This window comes from Colossoma macropomum, unplaced genomic scaffold, assembly GCF_904425465.1.
Source record: "Colossoma macropomum unplaced genomic scaffold, Colossoma_macropomum, whole genome shotgun sequence".
NCBI lineage: Eukaryota > Metazoa > Chordata > Actinopteri > Characiformes > Serrasalmidae > Colossoma > Colossoma macropomum.
Genome location: NW_023494790.1, coordinates 9382760 through 9400442, shown reverse-complemented (window position 1 = coordinate 9400442; position 17683 = coordinate 9382760). Strand labels below are relative to the sequence as shown.

The window sequence follows — 17683 nt, the reverse complement described above, 5'->3', positions numbered from 1 at the left end:
CTTTTGGTTTGAAACAGACTACTTAGCAGTACAACAGGAGATTTACAAAGTGTTAAGTGCAAAGGAAATAAAAGATAAAAAATATGAATAGAAATAATCGTGTTTTATCCGCTGATTTTGGCACAACTAGGAAATCAAAATCAGAGAGAGAGATGGCGAAGGGATGATGTGAACTGATTTACTACTGTGATTAGCTACTGTGCTACTGTATCATGGAGTAATTACAAAATGGCATGTACAATATAGAACATCTTAATCCTGGATCTTCATATATGATACAAAAATCTAACCTTTTATTTATTTTTTTTTCTTCCCTTGGATTTTGAGTCTTACTTGAGGGAGTACAGCAAATTTTATGTAAAAAAAAAAGAAAAGGAAAAAAAAGAAATTGACAAAATAGTCAAAAAGATGAGGGGTCACAATAATTCTTTTTTATTTTAGTAAAAAATGCTTGTGCTTTTTACACCATTGATCATTTGAATGGAGTAATGATTGGCATTGTGGTTTATGGTTGTCATTAAAACAGCAGAAAAGGTTACTCTCGAGAGACTCACTCTGAAGGCTTTGACAGAGCTTTTTTTCTGACATATTTTAATAAACATTAGTGACTGACGTACGTATGTTTCCATTCCAGATTTTTTTTTCCTTTTTTCCTTTTTTTTTCTTTTTTCCTTTTGTCTTTTTGTTCCCTGTAAACACAGTTGAGCTATGATGTGGCAAAGTCATGGGTGGCAGGTAAAAATGACTGTTTACATTCTACAAAAAACAAAATTTACAACCACAATTGAATCTTCCCCCCTGGGGCTGCTTGACATGCACGTTTTTCTACTAATATTATTACAGCCATGTGACACAAACAATTTATTTGACTATACAACAAACAGTTTTTATTCCAAAACAAAAGTATCTGTTTAGATAACTTAAAAATTAATATAAAAATAAACAATGGATTTGACTGGTTCCTCAAAACAACAAGTAATGAACAAGCAAAAAAAAAGAAAAAAAAATGGACGGAATTGTTTCAATGGCGTAACAAAACATCAGAATTACAAATAAATGTAGAGACGTTGCGATCTATTGATACAAATAAAAAAAGCGAATGGGTCTTGGCATAACTTTCTGTGTTGCATCACGATATCGGCCATGATAAACATTACATACGAGATCAAATAAAATGATGGAAAGCAATATACAAAATTTCAAAGATAAATACAATATTTATAATTGATATGTTACAAAAAACCCCTTAGTGACCGCAAGTGTTTGTGTGAAAGTGTTGCAATGTATAAGACTATTTTACTCCTAGCTGTTTTAGTAGGAATAAAACTCTGTACTAAATATTTAAGTGGATCTGGAAAATTCAAGACAAGTGTATAAATATTTAGCTACAACTTTGGCAAAATCACAAAAGTCTACAATTGTATAACCACATACAAAACACATTAGGGAATAAGGAGCTAGAAGTAAAAGGACAACTTTCTGGTACAAGAAACAGACTCCACAGTAGCCTAAGAATGCAATAGTATACAGTGCTAGCAAAAAGTTGAAAAACATTGCAGATCACACTTGCTTTACAGGAAGCTTTAGCAGTGGAAGTATTTTCTTTCTTTCTTTTTTCTTTTTTTCTCTTTTTTAACCAACAGACAGTGGCGTTTCATCTCTGTTAGTGTGCTTGTTGAAGGCAAGAGAAGAATCTTTGCAATATCAAAGTTACAATTTCTACCTACAATAAGTTACAAAGTTCATTTTAGATGAAGTATGCATGATATCTCCTCTGCCTGTTCCTCCCCGGTCATTCTTATTCACTTTTAATGTTTATGCTTCATAAATCATATATTTTAGGCTATATTATTTCCAGTTTGTTGGCTCTGCTGTGTTGGCTTGGCCCCCTTTTTTCTCACCACAAATTAAAACAGGAAAAAAGCGAACGCAAAAAATAATGAAAATGACTTCACATTATAGAGATGTGCGACGGCTGCGCATCGTTTGAAAAGAAACATTCAGAGACATTTCAGTCAGTGTTTTCATCAAATGGCATATCCACAAAGTTTCTCCCCACACATAGCAAGAACTAGACATAGCCAAGATCAAACCAGAAATGTTTATACAAAATAGGCTTTTTTTCTTCCATGTTTTTTTCAAGACTGAGAAATGTGAAAATATGACAAGAAATTCAGTCAATAAAATTAAATCGTTCATGACAAAGTTTCTTGCATGTCAATTTATATTAGTTTGAATAAAATCTTTGAAACAAAGTCTCTCTCTTTTTTTTTCTTTTTTTTTTCCTCTGATTTAGACTTGATTTACTTCATGATCGACGACACAGATTCCAGGAGAATGTTCTGTGATGTACCCCGAGGCTCATCTCGTGGACGTTGCTGCTTTACAAGAAGTGGAAGTGCAATCTACATGGGAGGGACCACCAGTCCGGACATAGCTAGGGAGAGAGAGAGAGTGAGAGAGAAAGGAACAAGAAATTTTAGCACCAGATATCCCTCGATATCACATGGAGGACAAAGAAAGCACACAGCACAAAAGTATGTCACTTGCATTTCACAAAACACTCTGACTGACGAGGCTTGGCGCAGTCGATGAAAGTGCGAGATGTGTTTGTAAGGCTGTGGCGCTGAGCCGGAGATGGGGGCCAAAGGGGTCTGGTGGAGTTGGAGGGGTAGGGGTGGGCATTTGCGTGTATGTACTTTTTCCAACAAGACAAGTCAGAAAGCCTTCAACATTTTAAAGAAGGAGCTTTCTGACATTTTCGAGGAGAAAGTATCCCCACTCCCACATGTGTGAGATTTCTCTTAGCGTTTTGTTAATGGCCATCAGAGGGTCCAGACTCCCCGGGGAACGGCCATGCTGACAGCTGAGAAACAACACGGTCACTTCAGCTATCATCACACAGCTGAATCGTCCACTTCCTGGCCAGCCTGCAGACTCCACTTAGATTTTATATGTGTGTACATATATATATATATATATATATATATATATATATATATATATATATATATAAATAGATAGATATATAAATAGATAGATAGATAGATAGATGCGTGTGAGCCTTTAAAAAGTTTAAGTAGGTTTGTGAAAATCATGAAAGGCCCATGTAGCCTTATAAATGGTGCTCTTTAGTAAACTGTTAAATGCAGTGTATGTCATTTTCTAAGTGCTTTGACTGAAAGAGCTGTTTAAAATACTAAATAATGAATAACAATTATTATTATTTTTTTTTCTGAAAGGTTGTTTTCTGTCTGATTAACCTTTACTTACAATACTTTGTAAGGGCCTCTTATTGTAATTTTAAGAAATTAGAACAAAATTTTATTTTAAAAAGTTTATTTTATTTATAAAGACTTTAATACCATTGTACACTGTGGTATATTTGGAAAACATCATGATATTAAATCGTATCAGTACAGTCTTGCTTCAGTCTGAAGAATCAGAAAGTCAGAAAGCCATTAAAGCCCTGCTGTGCTGAAATGAGAAGACCAAGACTGATGAACTCCACTCATTTCCACAATTAGGTGGCTAGTGAACTGCCAGCTTTTTTTATTTTTTCCAAAACAACCCACATCCTTTAGCTACTTTCAACTTATTTGTAGAGTCATGGTTGAAGTGCTTTTAAGTTTGCCAAAGCGCCCGATGCCATGGCATTCCTCATTAATTTCTGCAAACCACATATTAATAAGTGGATGCATGTAGCAGCATGAACTTTAATTTCCCAGTTCATTAGCTCTAACATTATTAATCTTGGATGCACACACTATGGCTCAAACATGTTTTCAAAGCAAACAAGTCGGCCTTGACGAAGAGCAAATATGAGCGCACTTAGCAGGCTCGGGAAGTCGTTAATTTGCTGAATGACGCTGTCCTGCCGAGGACTCGAAAGAGTAGGCTGAGCACTTGCTCCCATTTCTGTTATCGCATTCAGAGTGGCTTCTGAACATGCCATGTTTGTCAAAACAATGTCTTACTCTGCTGGTGTGGGAAGCCAAAGCTCAGTGCCTCGGTATGAAATCTTAATGCCTTTGCCTTGTAAGAGCCACCGTTTTCGTAACTACTGTAGAATAGCATGAATTTTTAACTGGCTACAATATTCATAGGAATCAGGGGAACTTTGACACGTGTGCGCTTTCTCACAGCTGAGAACACGGTGATCTTTTATCCGGGATCCATTATAATCATGTGCCAGACGTACACAGCCTGTGTTCGTCCCTGACCTCAGCGTGCCCGGTGGGGTCAGTTAAAGGAAGTGGGGGTCTGTGAATATTAAAAAATGCAATGTTCAATTCAGATGAAATGTAAAAGATGGCGGTGAATAATGCATTAGTAGAATGACCATGGCATTTTAAGCGATTTGTTTGTGCTAAGGCGTCCTCAGATTGGGCTGTGCTATCGATTTGAACCAAACTTTTCCTGCCACCGAAGGACACCTCTTCGACTGTGCCAAACCTTCCGCAAGTCAGAGTGAGGAGCGCAACTCTCGGGAGACGTTTGACTCCCCTCAATCATTAATGTTAGATAAATAAATCAATACATAAAGCCACACATGCGCATTCATGCTACGTGCCCGCATGCATAATGTTTTCGTTCCAAACGCATCCATCCGTCTATTCATTCACCCGTCCACAAATCAAGCCATCCACACACAGATACATAATTCATACACAAGCCAGCCATGTTGGAGAACAGCAGCATGGTGGTGGGTAAAAGTGAATGGGGCAGCTTCTCTGGGAGCCAGAGAGAAAGATTAGCGTGAGCCAACAGGTGAGGCGGCTGTGCGGCATCATAAAAGGAGGGAGGCGGCTCTCACCTTGAAGTCCATTGCCATTTGCACTGGTGCAAGAAGGAGGTGGAGATGCTTGGGGCCTGACAACGGGGGCAAAGGCGCTCTTTTGTTTCACTGCAGAGATGACATTGGCAGGTGAGAATGAGAAAATGCCGTGTGTACTGCTACAGTTTGAAGAGAGGCTGACCGAAGAGGCTGCCATGGTAGGGCTCGATGGAACTACTGCAATAAAGCAAACATAGTCACCACTCAGAGAGAGTTTCACTTTTTTTCGCTTATTTATTTAGTTATTTAGTTATTTATTTTGTTTTTTTACGCATAGACGAGAGTCAGGGAGAGCCAGGCCTCGCCTCTTTTTCAAATCATAATCACGGAATGAAAACAAATGAGGGAGGAAATGATTATGAGGGTATGGTCAGAATTTAGTGAGGGTGTGTGGGTTTTTCTCTTTTTTTGCTGGTAAAAAAAAAACAAATAGAAAAATGAGAGAAATCATTGGATAAACTGAAAAAAAGGGTTGGAATGGAAAACGTGATGTCCTGCCTCGGCCACTTTCTGGATAATAGGTGTTTTTATCGACTCTGACTTGATAAAACAGAAAGGAATTTGAGGGAGTGTTTTGAATTGTTTGAGAGCTGTAATTTTTTGTTGTTGTTGTTGTTTTGTCGGTGGCCTGCTCGGTTGAGTGTAAATTTTTGTCTTTTTTTTTGTTGCTCTATGATTTGATTGGTTGGATTGCTATGTGGCTTGTTTCGGGTGTTCAGCCTCCAGAGTCACCCCTCCTTTTATCCAGTAGCACACATTCCCAAAAGAATAAACCAAAAAACAAACAAACACAAACAAACAAACAAACAAACAAACAACAACAGAGGAGTGTCAAAAAGGAAGGAGAGCACAGGTGGGGGAGACAGAGAGAGCGGAGGGGAGGGGTAATTACCTTGATACTTACTGCCGTAGGGGGAGTTGGCGGAGGAGCCGTTGAGGAATCCCGGTGAGCTGGGGACGCCCAGGTTGGGCATGCCTGCGTTTCCGTAGCCGTTCATGCTGTTGCTGACGGTGTTGTAGTTGGACTGCTGTGGGGTGCTGCTGGGGACATAGCCGCGAGGGGACACACTGCTTGTGTTACGACTGTAGCCAACTGCAGATGAGAAACATGCGGTAAAGTTGGCATTTCTGAACCAAGTAACCAAGAGGATACAGATCACTTTTTCACACAGGCCTAACGAATGCATGTAGGTGCCATCTCCTGTCCACTGTGTGAGTGTGTATATATATATATATATATATATGTATATATGTATATATATATATATATATATGTATATATATATATATAGTATGCCAAAAAAGTTTCGAAGTGACACTAAATTTGAAAAAATAACAATAAAAATGTTGTCCTATTCAAGTCATAATGCACAGTATTTTATTAGAACAATATCATTTCACTAAATATGTGCAGACTAACTGATTTTTAATTAGTTTTGCTCCTGGTGATTATCATACAGAGTTTTATTGCAGCCCTAATCAGATCCACCTGATTCTCACATTCCCACATCCTGAAGCCTTGATGAACCGAATCAGGTGTGTTACATTATGAGTTTGTAAATAATTCAAATCTATTTGATGTAAGTGCCTGTTCAAACAAACACCATGAAGGCTTTTGTATATATGCTAGAATGAGAGTACATCACTGCAAATCAATAGAACATTTCTCTAAAACCATCTTTGGTTAAACTACATGCTGATAAACATGCCACGCTGTGTTAGCTGTAGGAAAATTGACTTACTGTAAAATATTTTCAAAATGCTAAGACATTCCTTCTTGCTTCTATACGCTGGAACACTGGTGTAACTCTGTATGAACTCCTATGTCCCTTTAACTGTGCTTGCTACCAGCTTGCACTTTCATGACCAGAATATTCTACATCTTGTGTCACTATGCTTAGCCTGTGCCCTGACCTGCACATTAGCAACAACAGAACAGGTGTAAAGCCATTATCAGCAGTCTGAGTAAATGCAGAATGCACCAGCAGGCTGGCAAGGGGGGTGGGGGGTGGGGGGTTGGGGGGGACAGGGTCAGGCACCTCCAGGGACCCACACTACACTCAGCCAGGGAAGATAAAGCTGCAGCAGTACTGTGCCACTTTCAATAATGCTAGCATTTGCTAATATGCTAGCCTTGTATGTTTCATTAGCAGTGTATTTGGCATAGCTAGCTAGCACATGGATAAATATTTGGCTTCCTTCTATTACAGCTAGCTGTTGCTAATGTTAGCTGTTAGCTAGCCGTCCTAAAGAGTGTACAGGTGTGTTCCGGAAGACAAATATTCACAGATAAATGCAAAAGATTATTAGTAATGTATTTCACATAGCTCGCACATTTAGCATCAGGACTGTGAACGTTAAAAAGTAAAATTATTTTATTAGAAGTTACTATTTTGTTGTTGTTGTTGTTGTTGCAGCTTATCTTCACACATGGCCACATACCCTGGTCATTACCCTGTGAAGTCTCGGAGACGTTGACTGCCAGCTGGCTGCCGAATGAGTTGACTCCCATCATGCCGCCATGAGACGCAGTGTTAGCGAGAGATGGGATTTGGTTGTGGTTGCGTGGTACGCTGTACAGAGCCTCAGCAATGTCCGCCGCCCGCTTCAGAATGATCTCCTGCAGGACAAAAGGGACACACAAAAAGGCTTAACATTCTCTCTGCTTCAATATTAAGTCAAATGTGACTACAACATGTACACTTGGGCTTTTTTTTTTTTACAATGGTATATCTTTTCTTTCTTTTTTTTTTCTTTTCAGTTGTGATGTGAGTGGATTATAAAATGTTTGCCTCTGCGCACCCAAACTGCTGAAGAACAAGACCATGGATCATTGCTTTTGAATATGTATTAGACCTCTCAACCACATCTGCAAAGCACCGCTTTATACAACGTGTTTGAGAAACGCGCCTTTTGGGCCGAGTTCAAGGTTATTCTTCCATTTAAATAAACCACTCTGCGTGTGAGAGTGTGCATGTGCGCGCGAGTGTGCGTTGCGAGTGATTAACTCCTCTCTCTGCTCCATGAGCAGCAACCACAAATAAAAGTGAGAGAAAAGAGAAAGGAAAAAAAATACTCTTGGTGCAATGACACCCTGCTACAGTACAATGGCCTGCAGCTAGCTTTGAAATGTACAAAGAGGAGCATAGCAGGGGGAGAGAGGCACTGATTTAATTACAGCCACTGTACAGAGAGAGAGAGGGCGAGAGAGGGTGAGAGAGAGAGAGAGAGAGAGAGAGAGAGAGAGAGAGAGAGTTCATTAGCGTGTACATTAAGGTATTTTACCTGGTTGTTGTGGGGCATTCCATACAGAGCCTCCACAAGGTCAGCTGCTCTCTTTAGTAGAACCTCCTACAATACAAATGCACACAAACACCCTAATTAGTCACAGACAAATGCAAAGACCCATATTACTACATGCTATATTATTTATGTGGGTTTATGTAAATTCGTTTGCACTGTATAAATGCTGAATTTACTTAGGTTATAAGTGAGGTTGTGAATATTTGACTAACATTTGATCAACAATAGCATGTTTCGCTATAATAGAAGAAATTAGCAGGGATGCCCATGGACCCACTTCTTTTCTCATGCCAAAGCAAGTGAAGTGGTGTGCAACCTCCAAGCAAAAATGAAAAAAGGGGAAAAATAAGCACTAGAGGTTTTAACGCTGCGGCCTTTTGGGTATTAAACAAACAAACACACGCGAGCGCGCCGCCGCACGATACGTAAAGCGCAGGAGCCGCATTCGGCTGCTAAATCCACCCACTTTAGCGCCAAAGAACAATGAGTCATTTTCCATATCTTAATTAAACTGGCAGAGTCCTCAAAGACAACATCTCACCCTTTAATTCATGCCCCAAATTTGTAGTGGAGTTCAATGCCCATTCCTCTTTCTTCGGAACAATAAAGTGAATTAGCTCGGGTTAATCTAGTTCTTTCATAATGACATTAGGAAATTTTTCAATTAACCTCTTTCAGTGGCTGTTGTAAAGGACTTCATAAATGAGTTCCCTCGCAGCGCTGCCTGAGAGGCTGCGTCCTGGGACCCGATGCCCACAACCCTGTCTTATCCATGTCTGCATGCCTCCCCCTACTTATAGCACAACACGGATTAACTTTCTGCTTAGCTTCCCTTCAAAAATTACACCCAGTCTGCCAACAAGCTTCGCAAGCTGCTCCAGGACGTCTCGCTTGGCTTGTCCTATTGTTTTTCTCTCTCTCTTTTTTTTTGTTGTTGCTCTTCTCTTCAAGTGGCAACACTAGAGCTCTGTGTGTTGTCTTAAGGTGATCAGTTAAATGATTAATAAGACTTAAATGAAAAGAAAATGTGTTTTGTCGTGATATCTCACTTGAGCCCTGCTATGTAACACTGATAGAGCCATGCTATAAGCTTGTCATAGCAAACATGTGCTGTCATGAGTTTTCGTTCAGTTATATAATAGTGTCATGTCACCATTATCGGTAATTAATGTTTCATGGCATAACAGATCATGTCACCTACTAAGTCTACAGTAGGTAGCCATCCTCAAACATTAAAACATTCATGACATTTAACAGCAAGGGTAAATATGACACTGTTGTGGACAGCTCATGACAACATTAGTCCATTACATGTTTATGCCGTTGGTACCTCAATGTAATGTAGCAGAGCTCTAGATAGTGTTACCAGTTGAAGTATATTGCCAAAACAACAAAAGCAAAAACAAAACATATCTCCATTTTTGTTGATTTTTATTCTTATAGGTCATTGGAGCATGGCAGCTTTCCATGTTATATTGTGTGAAATTTCATGAATGGACCAACAAAAATGCTCCATAATTGCATGAAATGAAACTTCTTTACCTTAACTCACATTCAAAGTTAAGAACATTTTTGCCTTCTCCTCTAAAGTTACTTTTTTTGAGATATGTGTTTTTGGAAAGCAATGACATTAATGTAACGTTTCTGTTGGCCCATACACTTCGTTCAGGCAATGTAAAGGGGAGCAGACATTTTCGAAAGGCCAGAAAAAAATCAGAAAAAGATGTTACGAGTTGTGAAGTTTTGAAATGAAAGCGGATCTTTGTTTAACTTTGCACATATCAAATTGTGATGGTATCTAAAATAGAAGAGCCAAAGGTCAGTTCAGTCTAGTGTCCGGTTTTATAAGACTGGAGTCAATCAGGCAGAGAGATATTTTGGTCTTTTTAGATTGAGGTTACCCGTAGAAGCCCTTGAGATTGTTCAAGTTGGAGTCTTTTCTCTTTTGACGCCTTCTGGTACGTGATTTGTGGTAAAACCCACAGTGAAAACTGTGCTGATAGTGGAGTCCCAACCTCAGCTCTTGCCCTTGCCGGCGCACTCACTTTTTTCCCTCCGCACGCCTGGCTGGCTGCTTCATTCGCAGGCCCGGCCGCCATCTTGGATCTGTATTTATTAAGATTAATCGCAGAAGTCGGGGGCCCCGGTGTGCACGCCATACGTTTTATAGAGACGCACTCTAATCCTGAGAGGGAGCGGATGAGTGGCTCTTAAAATGGGCATTTACCTCAGAAATTGGTGTCTCTGCTTCATGTTGCATGCATCTAGTTTGCATACAAATAAAGAATTACACTTGTCACGCGGCAGGTACAATCAATGAAAGGCCCAGCTGTCTTAATCCCGTCCCATCAGCCGGCTCCGGCACGCTCTCTCTCTCTCTCTTTCTCTTTTTCTCTCCCTGCTTTGGAGCGAGATAAAGTGTTTTTCAGCGCTGCTAATAATTACTCATCATCTCCACCCGTCATATCGCGAGGCTCCTTACACGTCTCCCAATTTTACCCGACGATTACTACAATTAAGACGGGCGCCGCGTCCGCCAAGACGGAAAAAAAGCCCGTCTGGGCGAGCCTCTCTCGAACTCCTCGTCCATATGGCGCCCGGGTGGAGGAGACATAAGGATAGTTTAAGGAAATCACGTTCTCCTCTCCACTTTAATCTGTCATTTGCCACGAGGTGTCTCTACTAATGAAGCGGATTTAGCGGCTGGTGCTGAAGTGCGAAGCGAGAGCAGGGGCCCAATCATCGGAGGCTCGATGAGTTTGTTTTGTTCTGAACGTGGCCCCCTCTCAGCTCAGCCGGCCTCATGCTGGGAATATGATTAGCGGTGAATGGTGTTTGAGAAGCATTTCAATGTAAATTTCGAAGCGCAGCTACGCTAAGTGTAATTGACTCCTCTCTCTCTTTCTTTTTTCCCCCCTCTCTCTCTCTTCTTCGCCGAGATGTAAGAGACTCCAGGTTAAACGGAAACTATTAAAGCTCAAAAGCGATCCCCGAGCTTGCTTTCATGACAAATGTGGGGCGTTATTATTACAAGTGTTCAACTGTTCTGCCCGTGGACGTGAACCGTTTAAAAACGGGGGGCTCATATTATTATTATTATTATTATCAACCTCTCAATATCTGGAGTGGGGCACATGCACTATATCAGCAGCAGAAACCCAGGCGAGGTGAGCTGGCTGGAGGTGCTAATGTCATTCTAAACTGTAAAGCAATTATTCTGTTAGTTCTAGCCTCAGGTTATGAATACATTGAAGAGTGTGGGGGCCCAATAGATGTAGCTACTTCAAAAAGCTGAGAGAAAGAAGATGAATTTTAATGCATGGGTAATTGCTCGACATGAATGCATTTCTAATAAATTTTCTTGTATATTAGATTGAGAAGGAAGCGGAATAGATTTGTGTTTGCCAGGTTGAAACGGAGGGGGAGAGGAATGGAGAAAGAGGAAAGGGAGTGATTAATTCACCAGTAAAACGGGCAGGTTACTTCTATATGATGGCAATAAAGATCATTTGATCAAGCATAAGCGAATGTATAGCATCTAATCAGATTCCCATTCCTCTGTTTTGTACGGAGGATAATGGACGACACTGTTTTCCAATTGGAGAGAATAAAGAGAGCGGACTGGAAGGTCCCTTTAGCAATCTCCTCCTTCATCACATGACTGACTCCTGATATTGCCTTTATTCTCTTGCCCTATCTTTGTATATAAATGCGTTCGCTTGATGCCCCTCAGCCTGGATTGAGTGTGCAAATTTTGATGTTATCTAAAATTAGGGAGGTAAACTTCAATTCGGTCGTGTTCTCGCTAAGAGCTTACATATGTAGCCGGCACGTTATTAGTGTACGTCAAAAGCAATACACGTTCGCCATATTGGTTTTCTGTCCCAACTACAATTACCCATCAAACCATAGCCATTGCAGATTCCCTAGAACAGGAGGGAGGAGGAGTTTAGGGGAGGGGGGAGGGTTGCGGGAGGCACAGTGGAAATCAATATCAGGTTAGTATTATCAACTCTATGCTGAAGTGGCAGAGAGAACAGGACTGTGACGCCTTCACCTTATTGCGAACACGCGCTTTACATTCCTCCCTCCTTATTACCCAGGCCTGTCTGGACCCTAATGCCGCCGCACCCTCGCACGCACACTCCCTCGCACACTCTCATTGAGAATCCGTGTAAGGGTCAATTGCTGCTTTGCGCAGAGCCGGCTGTGACCCGGCGGGTTTCGCCGCCTGGAGCAGACGGCTGCCGTAACTATGATAAATCACTTGGCACTTTCATTTACATGCCGCTGAACTCCACATTTGGGTCCATTAAAAGCCCAAAATCAAATATTTATGTTGTTTATTGGAACTGCTAGAATCCATCTCTCTTTGGCAATCGGCTCGCCGCGAAGGCCCCTGGTGTTGAAGGTTTACCTGAATTAGAAAAAGCGACCTCCACCACCCCCTCCCCCTTCACCCCTCACCATCATGCTTTTGTGCCTTTACCTCTTTTCTAGAGCCTGCATTTCCACAACAACTGTTTTGGATGCTTTTGTTTTCAGCTGAGGCTTAATGGAGATGTGAGTGTGGTTTTGAAGCCCAGCAAAGGCAAGAACACAATGGTATTTGGAACAAAAGGTCTGGACACAGTGCAGGGGAAAAAAGGCTGGGCCTGGTTCTGCTGCTTTATTGGTAATGGATAGTTTAAAGCATTTACTGGAACGAGATTTCCTGTCCAGATATTGCTCTCCACAGAGAGAGAAAGCCAAGTGTAATTGAAACACATCATGTGGTGCAGGCCGCGGCTCTGCTGAGGGATTCCCAGTTTGGTGCGAGTCCACAGGACGCCCGGGCCGGAGCTCAGAGTTGGCCGGGCTCTGGTTAATGATAGCGGCCGCTCCCATGCTGGGCTTTAATAGATATTTGTATGATATCTGTTATTAGAGCTCGCCGGTGGTCAGCACCCACGAACTGAGTACAAAATAATCTCTCAACGTGTTATTAAGAAAAAGCCCTGGGCTCCTCGCCCGTCTCAGATGGGAAATTAAAGTGTTTTCTATTAGCCCAGGCACGAGTCATAGATCATATCAAAGCCAAATGAGGGGAATAAAAAAAATCTATATATAAAGAATAAAAAAAATTAGGGAATCAAAGAGTTGTGAACAAAGAAGAAAAGAGCAATGATAAGCGTGGCTTTTTCTTTTATGTCCCACATCAAAAACAAGGGGATGGTGATATGTGTCACCCACATGGGAGCAAAAGCAGGCAAACCACTCGGATTGTGGGAATCAAATTTGAAAAAAAGACGAGAAAAGAAAAAACGCACCACATTTTGACTCACTGAGAGCCTGCTGCTGATATTAACGTGAGTGTGGACCTCATTTATTAACCCGCTAAGACAAGGACTTATAACGGAAAAGCTTTGTAAACAAAAGATTAAAGTGGATCTAGCTTTGGAAAATGAAAGGAAAACAAGAGGAAAATAATCACACATCAGAAAGAGGGCTCCGCTCCGATTACAATCGCCACTGCTTACTGGAGTGGAAAAATGCTTAATTGAACTATTTCGCCACGTTGAAAGTTTTTTGCGCCGTTCTCGCCGAATCCAAACACACTGCCTGCTGAGTGTGCGTGTGTTTGTGTGTGTTTCGGCGTCTGAGTGATTGAATAGCGATGACTTACCGAAAGAGATTGCATTGTTTCCCTTTTTGACATTTCTATGATAAATAGCTCTCTCTCTCTCTCTCTCTCTTACTCACTCTCTCACTCTCTTACTCACACTCTCAAAGCGGATACTGACCTTTGGCAACCTCTCCGGGTCACCTGGATGTCTGGGGATGACCTTCTGCAGTCTCTGGAAGCCGTAGTCAATAGTGGGCTCGTTCAAAGCTAAACCGCAAAAACACACAAACAAGAAGCGCCATCCGTTAGTCTCGCCACAGCTTTATGACACATTTTGTTCACGCTGAACTGCAGTCTAACACAAACGTTATTGCGTTTATTCATCAAAATCTATGCACACATCAAATGTGAGCAGACGTGTCGGCATTTGAATAAAGAGCGATAACATCATTTTGTTTTACTGTGCACAATATTCACACAAGCAACACGATACAACTCAGTGTTGGAGGCATTTTTTTTTGTTTTCCACTCTTTTTTAAGGCAAACTGGCTGTAATTGATCAAATAAATTTTGAGAGCTTAGTGGATACATTATGAATGAGGGCATGTGAGAGTGCAATGGTAACACACACACACAAATACACACACGTAAACACACACATGCAGCAATCACGGTTGTCAGTGCTCTGAAGTCTGCATCAGTTCCTTCCTCCTGTACCGTTTGCTGGATTTATGGCAAACGGCCGATGATGACATATGTCTGGCTATTGCCCCCTCAGATTTATCCCCCTCTCTCTCTCCTTTTCTCTCTCTTTCCCTCTCCTCCATACTGCTCCAGTGCAAACCAGGCAGGAGGAGCACTTCATCTTACAAAGCTTTAATAATCTGTGAATGGCTGACTACAAACTGATGTAGGGCGCCATCATTCCACAGCTGTGTTGGGCCGGCCTCATGAAATTGCTGGCCACAAATAGTAATTAATCTTTTCTCTCTCTCTCTCTCTCTCTCTCTCTCTCTCTTACTTTCTCTCTCTCTCTCTCTTCCTTTCCTTCTCTCTTTTCCTTCTCATACTCACATACACCCACATACGTGCACCGCCCCCTTCTGAAATTGTAATTTTGAGTATGAACGGCACGGGTTATAAATCAGAAGGCCAGCGCCGCTCCATATACAAGTGCATGAATCATAATCTCAACTCGCTGCGACTGCACACATTGTGTTTAACAAGCTTTAGAGGAACTGGCGGAGGTCTATTACAGCCCTCCTCCGCTGAAAGAAAGAATGGAAGGAGATAGAGACAGAGAAAATGGAACAAGAAGAAGAAAAAAAGACTTGCACTGGATGAATGTGTAGCCTGAGCAGACTGAAGTATTACTGGCAATAAATGTAGATATCACTGTCAAATACAGCCAACAATGCAGTCCTGCAGTTCAACAGGCCTAAGGGTTTGTTTAAGCGATATCTCAAATGTAGCCGAGAAGGTGTCCAAAGTTTGCTTCTTTAGCCTTGCACTGGTACACAGCTAGTGTAGATGAAAAATAGATAAATAATAGAGAATGGTTAGGCAAAGAGAAGAAGCATCATGCAAACCGTGTGACTAAATCATGAAATCTGAAATAGAAGTGCTTATATGATTCTGACGCTATACTGCATGCACTCTCAGAAAAAAAAGGTGTGAAACTGTCACTGGGGCAGTACCCCTCTTGTCACTTGGGTGGTACCCTCAAGGGTACATCTCAGTACTTTTACTCAGGGAACACAATTGTACCATAATCAATTGAAATTATATTTTATTGTTCTGTTTTAAAACATTAGGTTATGAATATAAAAGGTACAAATATGTACTTTTCCACTGGGAAAAAGTTATTTAAGGTACACAACTGGACCTTAAAACTACTATTGCACACTATTGAGATTCATGAGTGTGGAGAACAGTTTAAAGGTATAAAGAACCTTCACATGATGTAAAGGTTCTTCCTTCCTTTTACAATACATAAAGCAGTGGTCACCAACCCTGGTGTTGGAGACCATCTGCAGAGTTTACGTCCAACCTGTAACTAAAACACTGCCTCCTGCTTACCAAACACTACTGCGTCTGATCCAGCCAATCAAGAACTTCGGAAGAAGATTATTAGCTGGAGCGGGTGTGGCAGACTTTAGTTGGAGCTTGACTCCACAGGAAGCTAGATCTCTGGGCCTGGAGTTGATGACCACTGATGTAGAGATTCTTTAAACTTTAAAAATGTTCTTCACACTCACACATCACATTTCTCGAAAGAATTATCTATTCAAAGGACTCTTCGTTTCTTCTCTAGCATGAGAAACCTTTCCAGCACTTTTATATTTAAGAATGTAATAGTAATTTGAAGCCTGAAATTTGTCAGTTCATCTATTTGCATGTTGCAGATTGGTGGACAGTTTTCATTACTTGTTACCTACACAAGCCTCATAGCTCCAGTGTAAAACTCCAACCATGTCTTGGCTGATGAGCTACATTTGGAGTAACAGGGAAATTCCACAAACCTGCTTTTTTACCTGCTTTACCATTCATAACTCTGTGTGCTATATAGTGATCAGCTCTGCCTAGTACGCTGAGTAAATGAGTATATTATAGCGGCCCTGTGACAGGCGGAGAGCGGCTGAAACTGAAAGAGACAAGAACTTCCTCAAAATAATTGGTCGACTTTATGATGAAGTGGCACAATTACGTCTAAGTGCGGGGGCTCGTGATCGATATTCGCGGGAGCTGTGTTTGGCGAGTGTAAGAGCAGCGTGTGCGAGTGTCACCCTGTGACTGCCAGCCTGACAGGCGTGATGCTATTTGACGGGCCATCATGCATGGCTGAAGACAAAGTGCAGCATAGCAATGTGAAATAAGATGCTGCCTTGTTAATAAAGCATTGATCGGCCATATTGATTTTACATGACACGACTTCTCACAAGGATGTAACTCTCTCAGTGTCTCTCTCTCTCACTCTGTGTCCTCCTGCATTCCTTAATTGTTACCTTGTTCTTCTCCTTCTTCTTCCTTTCTCCTACACATGAAAGATCAAAAGTGCTAGGCAAATTGTCTCTGTTGTGGTGAAAAGTACAGCGTTTAATCTAAACTTCTACATGAAAATCGTGAATTATCAGTGCTGCATTTTTTGAATATGTAAAAAAGTGACCTAATTATATATTAGTCTTCTGCATCTTTAATACAGTGATAGGAAACATGGTGGCACGCAGAAAGTGCTGATTCTACATGCTGACACATGCTCATTATGTAACTCCTCTGGTCAAATTCTCAGTATAGATGACTAGCAAGATGCTCTGTTAGATATAGTTAAACACAACAAGATTTTATTCCCAGTAATTGAGGACAGGGCTTTCATATCAGAGTGACGGTGCAATGTTTGTGTATGTGAGTGTGTGGCAGTGTCCAAACTGCAATTACAGGTGCACACACAGTGAGCAGGTTTGTATTACATATGCACACACATACACGCACTCAGTATGAGCGTTTGATTGTGACAGTGGCTGCAGTTTAATAGATGCATTCTGATGGAAACAAATGCTCATCACTTATTGATCTGATGCTAATGACACAGAGGAGGTCACAGAATCCTTCATTAACACACAGCCCTCGCCACCTGCACACTGCAGCACACACACATGGAGCCAGCAGACATCACTGTGGCCCATAATGCAATATGAATAACAGCTGAGGTGAATATGTGTTTTGGATTAGAGAAAAACAATGAACAATCAAGTAAAAACAGAAGACAGTAAATTAGTAAGCTTTTATGAGGACCTTAGATAGATAGATAGATAGATAGATAGATAGATAGATAGATAGACTGAGTAATACTAGCTTAAAGCAGACAGATTCACACCCTCCTCCATCTCTTCTTTCTTTCTTTCTTTCTTTCTTTCTTTCTTTCTTTCTTTCTTTCTCTC

At 41.1% G+C, this 17683-nt stretch overlaps 1 protein-coding gene across 20 annotated transcripts in view; it reads right to left on the bottom strand.

Annotated features, from left to right (window-relative positions):
• Positions 1–1929: 1929 nt before the first annotated feature.
• The window catches only part of ebf3a (EBF transcription factor 3a), a 115568-nt gene continuing 99814 nt past the window's right edge, over positions 1930–17683 (bottom strand). For 4 of the 20 annotated variants that reach the window (XM_036572055.1, XM_036572056.1, XM_036572061.1 and 1 more), the window contains exons 11-16: positions 13924–14012; positions 8123–8188; positions 7280–7457; positions 5730–5930; positions 4817–5014; positions 1930–2437 (exon numbers count right to left, since the gene is read on the bottom strand). In XM_036572055.1, the coding sequence (XP_036427948.1) occupies positions 2406–2437; positions 4817–5014; positions 5730–5930; positions 7280–7457; positions 8123–8188; positions 13924–14012 (764 nt within the window). In that variant the 3' untranslated portion in view covers positions 1930–2405. The remainder of the gene's footprint in view (positions 2438–4816; positions 5015–5729; positions 5931–7279; positions 7458–8122; positions 8189–13923; positions 14013–17683) is intronic. The other 16 variants (XM_036572057.1, XM_036572059.1, XM_036572064.1 and 13 more) reach the window with 8 other exon arrangements.